The 14596-nt window shown below is 40.1% G+C and overlaps 1 protein-coding gene across 1 annotated transcript; it reads right to left on the reverse strand.

Annotated features, from left to right (window-relative positions):
• Nucleotides 1-727: 727 nt before the first annotated feature.
• Nucleotides 728-14468, reverse strand: LOC111473619 (protein ARABIDILLO 1-like). The gene is made up of 16 exons (XM_023119079.1): nt 14430-14468; nt 14181-14365; nt 13994-14113; nt 12903-13926; nt 12507-12604; nt 12379-12439; nt 12206-12286; nt 11933-12064; nt 4672-4799; nt 3108-3195; nt 2470-2564; nt 2301-2364; nt 2023-2198; nt 1721-1942; nt 1556-1640; nt 728-1473 (listed from the first exon to the last, which is right to left on the reverse strand). Exons 1-16 carry the CDS (start codon nt 14451-14453, stop codon nt 1297-1299), a joined length of 2760 nt encoding a protein of 919 aa, XP_022974847.1. The 5' UTR covers nt 14454-14468; the 3' UTR covers nt 728-1296.
• Between the last annotated feature and the right edge of the window lie 128 nt (nt 14469-14596).

Below are 14596 nucleotides of genomic sequence, written 5' to 3' on the forward strand. Positions count from 1 at the left end.
CTTCGAGTGTAGGGATAGCTCGATGGGCTTTATTGCCCGCATAGAAGAATGCATCGAGTGCTTAGACAATGCCTAACAAGCGATCGTTTAGATGATCTCAGAAAATGTATGAAGATTTGAGAGCAGTTCTTGGGCTGAAGTGGTGAATCTGAACGCCAGATTAGACCTCACCATGAGAGCAGTGAGAAACCAAACCCCATCTAGACGTGTAGTGCAATTCAACAAGATAAAGACCCCTGAGGCAAAGCCCTTCGGTGGAGTTCGAGATGCCAAACCTCTAGAGAACTTTATCTTCGAACTCGAATTTCAAACCACAATATCCTTGCAAAGGAAACAAAGATCACATTCGCAACAATGCATAGAAGCAAAATTGTGGTGAAGATCCAAGTACATGGATATTCAAGATGGCTGATGCACTATGGACACAAGAGCTTAAAACAAGAACTCCACTCTCAACTCTTCCCAAGGTATATGCTAACAAAGTCATCGTTGATTATTACTCGCTTTTAGCTCGTAACATTTCTTTCTTTAAAATTGTTTTCAATATATTTCCTCGCTCACATTTTTCAAACATTTCTCTACCCGAGGTTAAGCACACGTTAATATTATCTGCAAAGTCCAAAATTCACATGATTGAATCGTTAGCTGGGTTGAAACATAGTTATTTGATTTTCAAGCATTCTATTCCCGAACATTATTCTCATCACAATTCATTAAAATCACACCATTTATTAAACAACTCCACCTTCAAATGGATAGACATTTAATTAAATAAAGTTGAGTAACTAAACATCCTCAATTCATTTTCAACCACTCCAACTGCAAAAATGAGAGCTAAACATTGTACAATCTTTAGCATATTTAGAACTTCTATCATTACAAGCAAAATATCATCAAAACCAATATTAACAAAAAAAAAAAAAAAAAAAAAAAAAAAAAAAAAAAAGAAAGAAAAGAAGGTTTCAAGGTAACGTGATTCTTTTCGACTCCCTGCATAAAGTACCGTCGGTATATATGAACTCTACTAGAATGGGACCGAGCATACAGGAAGAACATGCTTCGAAAACGACCTTTTTGATGCCTGATAAAAGTTGTACACCAGGAAGTAACATTGAAGCTGAGAAGGCGAACCACATAGTTTGTGAACTACTTGGCAACAGAAACTCGGTATATGATTAATGGGGCATTTACAAGCGCGACTGGTTCGGTCGGGCATGCCATGCAGCTCATTTAAGCTCCATGAGATGAGTTGCACAAGAAGTCAGCATCTGTTGGAGATTTATATTGAACTTGTCATTAAAGGGAAGATTCAATGTTGTGATGCTCTAAGTTTCTAAGAACAATTCTAGCAAAGATCTTGGCTTGCAATGGAGCAGTTGCTGCTGCAGCTGCCGTACGCAGGGCTCTCGATGCTCCTGCATTCTGCATAAGGCTTGCATGGTGTAAGGCATGCCGACCCCCTGGGATCGTAAACTGCATATCGAAGAGTACGAGTATTGAAGAAAAATTGTGCAAGATAATCAGAAGAAATACTATGAACTAAATCTGTATGTACCTGTAAAAGAGCAAATGCTGCACATGCTTTTAGTGTAGGTGATGGATTTCGAAGCATTGTAATAAATCTTCCAATTTCAGCTCCACTAACAATTATGGAAAATTAAAGTAAGATTAAATGGGCATGAGAATACGAGCGTAATTTCTCGAAGGGGTTTGAGTAAACCTGCATCGAAGATGGCCCGCTTCTTGAATACGAGCTCGTTCTGTTACTTGAACCAACGCTGCGGGTGCCGAGGATGCAGCAGCAGAGGCGAATGCTTGTGGGTCTGAAAACGTTTGGACAAAGGCTTCAATGTTCTTTAATGCCATCCTTCTAGCCCCATCTAAGCTCACACTCTTGGAAATGCCTTCTGATGAGCTTCCTGGTAAGGCACATTCGTCCATTCTGCAAAAAAAGTTGAAATCAATCAGCCAAGTAATTCTTTTTCAAAAACATGAAGGCAGCATGTCGAATGGTCGATGTACCTTCCATCGAACATGTAAGCTAACGCCAACGCAGCCATGAAGCGAGCCATTTTCGAAACTGATGCATAACAAAGATGAACTAAGGCTGGAACACCGCCTTCCTCCACAATGCAAAGGGCGTTATCTGGGTTAAAGGCAAGATTCCAAAGCGCTCCAGCAGCAGTCTCGTGAACATCCTGAAGATTGAAGGGCATTATCGGTTGAACGTTCGAACATATTTCACAAGCAAAATTTAGTGTTCCTTATCAAGAAACTAAAGAATAATTTGAAATGCTTACTTCGGTGTCTGAGCGTGCTAAAGCAATTAACGGCGCAACGCCCCCTTGCTGACCAATAGCAATGCTAAAAGAAACCCCAAAAGGTTGAAGGTTAGAATTAAACCACAAAATCAAAGAGTTAAACCTGATCATTATTGATTTTATACCATCCAAGCCTCAAATTTTATACCTGTTCGCTTCCGAAACCGACAATCCCCACAGAGCACCAGCTGCCCTTTCCTGAAGACCCGGGGATGCGTTTGAACAAGATTGTGCTAGAGCAACCTAAATTAAAAATAACGATAATATTTAATAAATAATGACGTAAATGCAGAAGATTGGTGAGCTTATCATCAATGTTGTCCTCGAGCTCGAACATATATGTTAATCATCCCCAGCTTGTTACAAAGATAATTTATACGAACTCCGTTTAGCTCTTACTTCAACAAATCTTTGTATGGATTAAAACAAAATCCACAATCATGGTTTGTGCATAACAAGACGTGCTTTTAATTGAGCGACAGAGCCATCAAGATTGAGCTTAACTGCAAACACGTATTTATCCAATAGATTTCTTCGTATAGGACGAGAACATGAGGAATCGGTTTTTTAAGATTTCATGCAGGCAAAATTAATGGTGGGAGATACCGAGTCAATCTCCGCAATAATGAGACTGAGAGGTGATTCAACAGCATGTAGGATAGGGTCATATTATTCTTTCACTTCCCATATTAATTCTTTTCGATCTTTATTGATTCAGACATTGTACGAGAGACGATCAGCTTTTAGAGCAATGAACAATTTAAAGTAAGAGGTTAAAGAACTTACCAATGCCTCGACACCACCTGCAGCTGCAATCGCTTCTCTATTTCTGTCATCAAATGATAAGTTCCATAGGGCTCCAGCAGCTTCTTGCCTGTACCATGAGACAAAAACAATATATTGGATTAAAACCTACTTATGTACTTAACCCAAGATCCAGTAGTTTCTCGCACAGAGTTTTGATACAATTGTAAGAAAAAGATGCAGAAGCCCATCCTATGAATGGTCTAATTTAGTTGCAATGTTAGAGGTATTTGTTCTAATTTGTTAAAATGAAACCTCTGCAAGAAAAATTTTCCCACGAACATATGTTCAAACTGAAGGTCATACGCTAGTCCTGAATTGTGAGATCCCACATCGGTTGGAGAGGGGAACAAAACATTTCTTATATGGGTGTGGAAACCTCTCCCTAGTAGACGCGTTTTAAAACCTTGAGGGGAAGCCCAAAAAAGACAATATTTGATAGTGGTGGGCTTGGGCAGTTACAAATAGTATCAGGGCCAGACATCGAGTGATGCGCCAATGAGGACGCTGGACTCCCAAAGTGTAACGACCCAGATCCACCGCTAGCAGATATTGTCCTATATGGACTTTCCCTTTTGGGCTTCCCCTCAAGGCTTTAAAACGTGTCTGCTAGGAGAAAGTTTCCACACCCTTATAAATGGTGGTTTGTTCTCCTCCCCAACCAATGTGGGACATCACAATCAACCCCCCTTCGGGGCCCAACGTCCTCGCTGGCACTCTTTCCTTCCTCCAATCGATGTGGGACCACCCCCAAATCCACCCCCTTTTGGGGCTCAGCGTCCTTACTGGCACACCGCCTCGTGTCTATCTCCCTTCGGAGAACAGCGAGAAGGCTGGCACATTGTCTAGTGTATGGCTCTGATACCATTTGTAACGACCCAAATCCACCGCTAGCAAATATTGTCCTCTTTGGGCTTTCCCTTTCGGGCTTCCCCTCAAAGCTTTAAAACGTGTCTGCTAGGGGAAGGTTTCTACACCCTTATAAATGATAGTTTGTTCTCCTCCTCAACCAATGTGGGACATCACACAAAGGGAAGTGGATTGTGAGATACCACATCAGTTGGAAAGAGGAACGAAACATTCCTTATAAGGGTGCGAAAACCTCTCCCTAGCAGACGCGTTTTAAAACCTTGAGGGGAAGCGTAGAAGAAAAAGTCCAAAAAGGACAATATCTGCTAGTAGTGGGCTTGGGCTGTTACAAATGGTATTAGAGCCAGACACCGGGTGGTGTGCCAGCAAGGACGCTAGGCTCCCAAGGGGGGTGGATTGTGAGATACCACATCAGTTGTAGAGGGGAATGAAACATTTCTTATAAGGGTGTAGAAACCTCTCCCTAGCAGACACATTTTAAAACCTTGAGAAGAAGCTGAGAAGGAAAAGCCCAAAAAGAACAATATCTGCGAGCAGTGGGCTTAGGCGGTTACATGAACTCTTAGAAAGATCAATACTTTTGACTTACCAAACAACCTAGCTTAATCGCATTCTTTCACGATAGGATAATAGTTTACAAAAGAAAAAAAAAAAAAAAAAAGCTATTGGATCATACCTGACACCTTCATGAGGAGAATGTGTGAGTTGGACAAGTGCTTCAAGTGCACCTGCCTCTTGTCCAACAGCAGAGTTGTTTGTGTTGCTATCACCGTGGGCAGCCAAATTTGCCAATGCGCGAGCTGCCTGAAATTTTCAAATTCGAAACTTTGAAAATTTAGACTTACAGATTGAACAAACAAAAGTATCAACAAAAGAAAAGGGCCAAACAAAATTATAATAATCTTCAAAATACTACAATTAACATTTTGTGGTACGTAGTGGCAAATTTGTAAGGATCTGCCTCACAATGTATTGACCTTCCGACATAATTCTTGCCCCAAGGCAACACAAAAACACACTCAGCCGATTAGAGAGGGTCGGTAATCTCTCCCTTTCCCTTCTCAAGCTAATTCTAACCCATGGCCAACCTTGCCCCAACATTCCCAACACTCAGGAGCTCCTTACCTTCACGATTCAGCCCTTTTAACTAACTTCACAGAGGGAACATTCCCAACACTCAGGAGCTCCTTACCTTCACGATTCAGCCCTTTTAACTAACTTCACAGAGGGACAAAATTTCCATGGCCCCTGATTGATCGTTGGTTCGGTAAGCAAAAGAATCTTCTATTCCCATAACCCTTTAAAATACATCAGTTAGTATAGGTGGCCCAACTTGGGTTTCAGCATGATTACCAATCCATAACCCTTTAAAATACATCAGTTAGTATAGGTGGCCCAACTTGGGTTTCAGCATGATTACCAATCTTCTGTTCAATGCTATATGGCCCTACTATAAGTGCCCAAAACAATGGCCATCAATTCTGATTCATTTGCAGACTTAGTTTGAGCTTTGGCTGATAAGGTATGGCTAGAAGGTGATAGGACGCTTTTTCAAAGATAACAGCAACCAAATTGGTTCTTGAAGTGTCGATTTTGATTATAAACTTGGTTGAAATTGCAGCGTGACCGTGCCCCTTTTCAAATTTTTCAAAAGCTTTGGTACCTTGCTCATTCTATTCAAATGCCCCCTTCTTCAACAACTAAGATAGAGAAGTTGTTTTGCTTCCATACTTTAGCACAAATCTATGGAATTCACTAGTCAATCCAAGGAAACCACGTAAATCTTTGATCGTTTGAGGGAGAGGCCCCTTAATCATGGATCTAACCTTCTCGGGATCTGTTGCTACTCCTTCAATCGAAACCTGATGGTCGACATACTCTAATCTAGTCCTTCGCAAAGTGACATTTCCCTAAGTTTTATATATATATATAATGGTCGACATACTCTAATCTAGTCCTTCGCAAAGTGACATTTCCCTAAGTTTTATATATATATATAGAAGTGGCGTAGGTGTTCACATAGCTAGAACTACAAATCGATATGTCATCAGAGAAAAAACCAAAATGAACATACATAGGAACAACCTGAAAATTCAGTTCATTAGAGCTTGGAATGAGGAGGGAGCATTGATAAGGCCAAATGGCATAACGAGGAGCAATTCAGTTCATTAGAGCTTGGAATGAGGAGGGAGCATTGATAAGGCCAAATGGCATAACGAGGAGCCCATGGTTGCCTTTATGAGTCCTCAAAGTGGTTTTTCTCAATGTCTCATTCAGGCACACGAGTCTAGTGGTAACCGAATTTCAGATCAATTTTGGAATAGATGGAAGATGTCTCATTCAGGCACACGAGTCTAGTGGTAACCGAATTTCAGATCAATTTTGGAATAGATGGAAGATCCATTCAACTCATCCTCGAGTTCTTCAAATACTGGAATCGAGAATTTACCTAGTAGTGTGGTATTGTTCATCGCACGATAATCTATACAAAACCGCCACCCTCCATCCTTCTTTTTCACTAAAAGCAGTATTGTTCATCGCACGATAATCTATACAAAACCGCCACCCTCCATCCTTCTTTTTCACTAAAAGCACCGAGCTAGAGTATGGGCTAACACTTAGTTGAATGATCCCCGAGGCTAGCATTTCCTATATAAATTTCTCTATTTCAATACTCTGCACTTGGGGATAACCATATGGACGGACATTCGCCGATGATGTATCCTATTTCAAATGAATTCGATGATCAATGTTTCTTATTGGGATAATCCTTCAGGCAATTAAAACATGTCTTTATACTCTTGCTACAATTGAAGCACTAAAGCCGATAACTCATCCTTCAGGCAATTAAAACATGTCTTTATACTCTTGCTACAATTGAAGCACTAAAGCCGATAACTCATCAACTAGAACAAATATGACCAAGTTTAAGGAAGGAAAGACTCAAGCAAAAGCCTAGACTATTCTTCTTAAACGAGGTAAAGCAACGAAGCTCCCTGATTGAACTCGAGTTGAACTATCTCTTTGATTGAACAAGACTCTAAATAGGTAGATGTTTGTTTGTTTTAAGTCTGGTTTAAGGAAAGATTAATGAGAATGACAAGACTCTAAATAGGTAGATGTTTGTTTGTTTTAAGTCTGGTTTAAGGAAAGATTAATGAGAATGGGTCACACGGCTAAGTATTGAAACAAGCACCAAAGCTTTGAACTTAACCAAAAAGCCTTGGTTACTCTTCCATGTTTTCATTGTGTTCTTAAAAGTTACCCTTTGTCTTGGTTAGACTCGAATCCCCGTTAAGAACAATTTAATCATCCCCCATCCCTAATGTGATCATTAGTGTCATCCAATTTACATTGGTTTCCCCCAAAGTATGAGCCACTCCAATCCTAGCACCACATCTACCCCCCTAATTCAAGGGGTAAGAAGCTCAAGTTGATCGTTAAGTTCCTTAGGTTGAAGACCACTCCTTTACAAGTCCCTCTTCCCCTCATGGCCACCCTAGATCCCATGATCACGCCATAATTGGTTGTTTCCATAATTGACAGTTTCAAACTATCCTCTAACCTTTGTGCTATGAAGTTGAGGGTTGCCCCACGAGCGATTAGGACCACTACCTCTTGCTAATCGATTGCCTTTTTCATCTTAATTGTGCTCGGAAGTAAAACCCACTACCTACTTAAGTTAACTTTTGAACCTTTTCCTTTATACTCTCGATGTGTTGAACCTTCTCCTTAATGCCTCGAATCTCCAGTTCAATGATATCCAATCACTCATTAATTCTTTTCTGGGCATTTTACCAATCTTACCCAAGTTGTCAGTTCAATGATATCCAATCACTCATTAATTCTTTTCTGGGCATTTTACCAATCTTACCCAAGTTGTGATACTCTACTGCCAATATGCAAGGATCTATCTCCCAATGTATTGATATTATGAGACAATTCTTGCCCTGCTACCAATATATAAGGATATGCCTCCCTATGTATTGATATTTCGAGATAATTTTTGCCCTTAGGCAATACAAAACGCTCACAACTTTATGTTGTTTAAAAGGGTGGTTGGTAACAATAAGCACATCCATAGGGTAGAACCACACTCCTTCCGAACGTCTTAAAAAGATATGCCCGTATTTTCCAAGAAAAAGGGTCATGAACAAAAATACGATTTTGTGATTCGGTCTATTCTTTACACAAATAATTTAGACTTGCAACACTTATCATAATTCTCCTTGATAGAACCTCATGTATACTTTCGGGATCATTTCACACCATCAATGAAATGTTCATGTGTCCGACAAAAAAAGAAAAGAAAAAAACTTTCGGGATCATTTCACACCATCAATGAAATGTTCATGTGTCCGACAAAAAAAGAAAAGAAAAAAAGAACGATTTTTGTCATATTTTTATGTTCGCTCGATTTTGTATCTTTTAGCATAAGCCTCTTTTCATTATTTCAACAAAAACCATTTTTCTTGTTAAAAGAACGTCTTGGGGAACGATTTAACATAGCAACCAAAGGAAAGAGCAAGAACTGACACCTCTTTGTTGTCAATGGTACCTGATTTTTGTGCAAAGGCAAGAAGTTTGTTAAAAATACTTTGAGGAAAGACCACAAAATTGCCAGCTTGGATAACTCGTATTTGCAAAACATAAAGTATCATATACATGTTGGATTTGACGTCAGAGAAATACGAATCCTCTCTTTTCCTGTCTCAAAACCTTCAACAATGTTTTTCTTTTAATAGTTTCTACAAAATTGTTGAAGGCATAAATTACGGGGGGGAGAAAGGATCCCTCGATTAATCCCAACTAAAGCATCGAACGTACCTGTAACAGCCCAAGCCCACTGCTAGCCGATATTGTCCTCTTTGGGCTTTCTCTTTTGGGCTTCCCCTCAAGGTTTTTAGAGTACCTCTGATCCTTCCATTAATTAGGACGGAGAAGTTGGTAGAGGAAAGGCATCCAAAAATTCATTATTTTCTTCATCACATTCCAAACCCCTTTTGTTCCATGATAGCATCAGCAAAGGACCAATCATCCTGTGATAAGTTCTCTCAAAAGTGTATTTTAAGAAAGTAGTCATCCATTGATTCTGCAGCCAAGAGAATAGCATCTATGACTTGCCTCTTGATAAAAGCCATTAGGGGTCCATCGATGATGTAGGGAGGACCTTGCAGAGTCTATCACAACCAAAACCTTACACATGATTAGGGGTCCATCGATGATGTAGGGAGGACCTTGCAGAGTCTATCACAACCAAAACCTTACACATGACCAATGACCTCGTAAAGACATGACCGGAGTAATGAAAAAGGGATGGTTGATACCTAGCCACTTCTCTTGTAAGCAATGCACTCCAAGGGGACACATCTCAAGAGTGCCTTTCTTAGGCCATTATGAATAAGATTAGGCCATCTTCACTCCCTTGTTAAGATGCCTTTTTTAAATAGAAACCGAACTTCATCCAAAAAGTGAAGTCCAAAACAAGAGCTGAATATGCAACAGCAATCCAAGAGGGCTGGCTGTCTGGGGACAGGTTATGGCAGGGACCTCTAGGCTTGCTTCTAATGAGATTGGGTGAGGATTGAATATGCGAGACGGTAAAGAAGAGGGAATCAGAGAATATGCGAGACTGTAAAGAAGAGGGAATCGGAAAGGGGCTCATAAACCAAGCTGACTTCTCTTGACCCTAACATAACGCTCTAAACAAGATAAAAAAAAAAGGGGCTCATAAACCAAGCTGACTTCTCTTGACCCTAACATAACGCTCTAAACAAGATAAAAAAAAGAGCTTCAATCCAATATATAAGACAGAATAATTACAAAAGTCTTTAGAAATGGACACTTAAGAGGCATTTAACTTGGCAAGAGGCCACCATGTTAAGATAGTCAAACCAAGACTGAGCAGACACTTAAGAGGCATTTAACTTGGCAAGAGGCCACCATGTTAAGATAGTCAAACCAAGACTGAGCAGAGGAACACCCCGACTCATAATAAAACTCACTTTCTCCTCCAGGTACATTGATGACTCTCCTATTTAGTCATTTCTTAGCTTATTAGACAATGCATCATTCATCATTATTGTATACTCGTTCATACATTTGCACCGCCTCCGATAGATAATCCCCTCTATAACTTTTCTAAAAACTTGCTCATTAAAACAAGGATCCTAAACTAAAGAACCAAAGAGCTTTTCACAACAAGTAACTTCCTTGGTCTGAAAGATTTGAAGCAACTCGCCTTGAGGCCTCTTCTTGAAGTTCCATCTCAAAGCCTTAACCGGAGTGTTTCCGTATATCCTTCATTATCTCTTATTTTGGATTTTGATTTGTAGTTTGGCTTTCAATTGTTTTGATTTGTAATTTTGTCTTTTTATTCACTCCATTGTGGGAGTTTGTATCTTTGAGCGTTAGTTTCTTTTCATTATTTCAACGAAAAGTTATGTATCTCGTTAAAAGAAAACACCCCTAAATAATGAGAGGGAGTAGGTAAGATTTTTTCTTAATACAACCTGAATAAGGGGGAGTCTACCCATTTGGAAAAAGAAACATCTCTTCCATGAGGATAGCCATTTTTGCACCGTCTCTAAGCCCATGTCCCGAAAAGACACATTCTTCAAATTGTAGCCAAAGAGAAAGAACCAAGCACGAAGTGGAAAAGGAACCTACCTCAGAGCCCACTCGAAAGGCCCACTTGTCCGCTTAGGAGTTAATGCCTAACACAAGACTTTTGTCCTTGTTAATCATCAAGTCCATAATAGACTCAAAAAAAGATAACCTACGTTTGAGATTAACAAAACAACCTTCCTTCCCTAACAAAATGAGGTGTGATAGGGTCAAGCTCCCACTCGCCACCTGTACCTCTCAAAAACATTGTCAACCACACCTCTCGAGACAATCCTACTTAAGATATCCGTGAGAGAGGTTCACCTTATCTCAAACATCTTGAAGCATGCATCCTACCTCTCGGATAGAATATCTAACTGTTCTCGTGCAATTCCAGAGAAACATCTTGAAGCATGCATCCTACCTCTCGGATAGAATATCTAACTGTTCTCGTGCAATTCCAGAGTTAGGATCTCCTTCCTACATTGCCTTAGCTTCAACTTGACATCTTTAAGCTTTCAAAACGCAACTCTCCCCTGTTCTCTTTACGATCTCTTTAGTGGTTTCTCTTGACAAGACATATCTTTGAATTGGAATGTTTTTATAGTTCCAACAAGCGCGCTTTTGGAGCTTGCATCACTTGAGCATTAAGCTCTTTTCATTTTCCAAATGAAAGTTTCGTTTCTAATTGAAGAAAAAAAAAACATAAGTCTATCCGTCCTTGAATATTGAAGTCATTCCACTATAACTTGAAAGACGAGATAATGATGGATTTCGCAACCACAGGCTTTAAAACCGAAGGAGTTCAAGAAGCCAATGAAAAGATGTGATAAAAAAGAACGGTTCTTACTCTTCTAGCGGCTAGAAACTAGAACTCTATGAGAGTAGGAATAGACTAACCCTTAAGTTAAATCAGGTTAATATATCATTTCCAAGAGGTCTTTGATTCAATTCTATATCAATTGTTCAATTCGTTAAAAGAAAACACCTCATATTTGAGGTCCTCATGTGGCTAAGACTTTCCTTCATCTCCCACATCCTCCCGACCCTCCCAAAAATGGTGTTTAAGGCAAAACGTCAAATCATAAACATCATAGCCTTACCTTTCTCCATCTGCCAAAGAAAATAGCACTAGAAATGACCTCACCAAAATTCATCGAATAAAACTTCTAATCAATCCTAATCACGACCTTTGACAGAGATGACATCGATAAAATACCCGGAAAAAAATTAATCAGTGAAGTTCGCACAATGCGCACGACAACATACAATAGCATTCTACGAAAAGTAATTTTGTTAAAAAAATCCATGTTATTAAATTGGATGATCACCTGTTCTTGCACTCCTTCGAACTTGCAATTGCGAGCAAGCATCACCAAAGCATGCACGCCACCGGCTAAAGCAACTTCAGTACTACACCTATCGTCAGCTGCCAAATTTGCTAGTGCACCCGCAGCACGTTCCTGAATGTACACGTGAAACAAAATGAAAACTTATAATTTTTTAGGAATTTAATTCAGCGGTAGAAACATGTAACGCTCAACAAGGATGTTAAGGGAATAGCCAGAGACACAGATATCGAATAATGAAATGGAGAAACTTACAAGAACTCCATCACCACCAGAAGACCATTTAAATATCAAATCAACTAAAGCTCTTACTCCGCCAGCCTCAGCAATCGCACCCTATTTTTATTTTAAAATATCGGTTGTCAAAACTCAAAGTTAAGAATCTCCAACTATGGTCTTACCGACAAATAAATTAACAAATATTAGACCTTGTGTTCCTCGCCAACCGAAAGATTCCACAATCCTCCAGCAGCCTCTTCTGCAACGAGCCTGTTCATGGATCTTGCAAGACCAGCAAAGATTCCACAATCCTCCAGCAGCCTCTTCTGCAACGAGCCTGTTCATGGATCTTGCAAGACCAGCAAGAATATCGATTCCACCTTCTTCGGCTACAGCCTTTGCAACATTAGAGTTCACGGACAAGTTTGCTATGGCCTGCACAAGCAAAATCTTCGGCTACAGCCTTTGCAACATTAGAGTTCACGGACAAGTTTGCTATGGCCTGCACAAGCAAAAGAATATCATAATAAAGTTGTTTCTGTAATAGTTATGAGCAATGGGTACAAAGAGAATCGTCCATATCTCAGTTATCGTCGAAATCTAATCAACCAACAAAAATTCTGTAACGTGCGTATTTGCCTGTTCATATCTCAGTTATCGTCGAAATCTAATCAACCAACAAAAATTCTGTAACGTGCGTATTTGCCTGTTAGTGTATCCATATGAAATTTACCTTTGCTGCCTCGGATTGGAGCCCTTCCCTCCAAGACTTAGCCAAATTTAGGAGGAGACGTATTCCACCACACCGCATAACTTCTTCTGCCCTTCCAGAGTCGATACTAGCATTTTCGTCATCGATGACAACAAAAGTTGCAAGGCCTGTTGCTGCCCTTTCTTGAACATCTTCTTGTGAACTCTGCATCAAACTAAGTAATAATGCTGCTCCTTGATTAAGCCAAAAATTATCCAGACCGTGCTGATTGCTCTCAGCGATACGCAGGAGATTATGAGATAATATCCACTCGATCCACATCATTATCTCGTCCAAACTCTTATTTTTATTCTCCAAATTTCTCCAATCTAACAACATATTTTCACCTTTCTTTGTAGTATCGACAAATAAAGAAGTTATTTCCTTCACAACATCGGTGAAAAGGGCAAGCAATAATTTGCCTTTATATTTGCTGACAGTGAAGCCAGCATCTTCTTCTAAAACCGAACAATTGAAGGCACACAAGATTTTTAAGCTCTTAGATGACGACATTAATCTTGATACAGCAACAGGACCAACATCCGTTCGTGAGACATCTAAACCAATCAAATTAGGCAGCTTGTGCCACTGATGTGAAACCGCACCCCACTTCATATTTGTGGTACCTGCAACCGAAAGAAAACGAACCGATGCTACATTTCCAAGGGCCATCTCATCTATCTTCAAACAATCGATGAACCCAATATCGAGCAAATTTGGGCAATGCTTTGATAAAGCATTCAGAGCCTCAGCATTGACATCTATAATTCCAGAAAGCCTAAGCTTTTTCAACTTAGGACAACAAATGGCTATTGTTTTTATAGCATCACTACTAATCCTCTCACAGAAATCTGGCCCAAGCTGGAGGCTTTCAAGCGCCTCATGTCGAGCTGCAATGGCAGAAAGTGTAGCATCAGTAATTTTTCGACAGTAATCACCGCTTATTTCACGCAAATTCTTCGCAAGAAGAAGAATTATCGCATCGGCCGACTCTGCTCCACGAAACCTAAGCTTCACGCAAATTCTTCGCAAGAAGAAGAATTATCGCATCGGCCGACTCTGCTCCACGAAACCTAAGCTTCTGAAGATTATTGCATCTAGAAGCAAGGGAAGAAGCCATTGCAGCATCAATTTTATGCGCTCGAAGATCAAACGAAGTCCACAAGCACGAAGATAAACCAAGAACTCTCCATGTTCTACACGTCGACTCGAAGATCAAACGAAGTCCACAAGCACGAAGATAAACCAAGAACTCTCCATGTTCTACACGTCGATGACAAATTCGCCCGGTCACGATAATTCAAACAAGAGAACAGCTGAATGACTGTATCATCAGGCAAACAAGTCCAATCCACTGTCTGTTTCAAATCCAAATCAGCTATCTCACATTCAATTTCAAGGTAGCTTGGCAAAATCAGCTTCTCCTTCCCTTTTCTACAAATCAGCTATCTCACATTCAATTTCAAGGTAGCTTGGCAAAATCAGCTTCTCCTTCCCTTTTCTACTCACCTTCCTACGCACCCTACGATTCATGTTCTACCCAATCCCAGAAACTCAGATACCGCTACCCCTGACCTGACAACACAATGGAAACACAGGCAAACACGAAACCATACTCTTTAAACCCAAATCCACCCCTGACCTGACAACACAATGGAAACACAGGCAAACACGAA

This window comes from Cucurbita maxima, unplaced genomic scaffold, assembly GCF_002738345.1.
Source record: "Cucurbita maxima cultivar Rimu unplaced genomic scaffold, Cmax_1.0 Cma_Scf00134, whole genome shotgun sequence".
Taxonomy (NCBI): Eukaryota; Viridiplantae; Streptophyta; class Magnoliopsida; order Cucurbitales; family Cucurbitaceae; genus Cucurbita; species Cucurbita maxima.

What these genes read in the sequence shown, in the direction of transcription:
- LOC111473619 (XM_023119079.1), bottom strand. Translation starts at nt 14,453, where the DNA reads ATGAATCGTAGGGTGCGTAGGAAG. An exon ending in ATCGTAGGGTGCGTAGGAAG is followed by an intron (nt 14,366 to 14,429) that starts GTGAGTAGAAAA and finishes AATGTGAGATAG; the next exon opens with CTGATTTGTAGAAAAGGGAA. An exon ending in CAGGTGGTGTCGAGGCATTG is followed by an intron (nt 2,565 to 3,107) that starts GTAAGTTCTTTA and finishes TTTTTAATTTAG; the next exon opens with GTTGCTCTAGCACAATCTTG.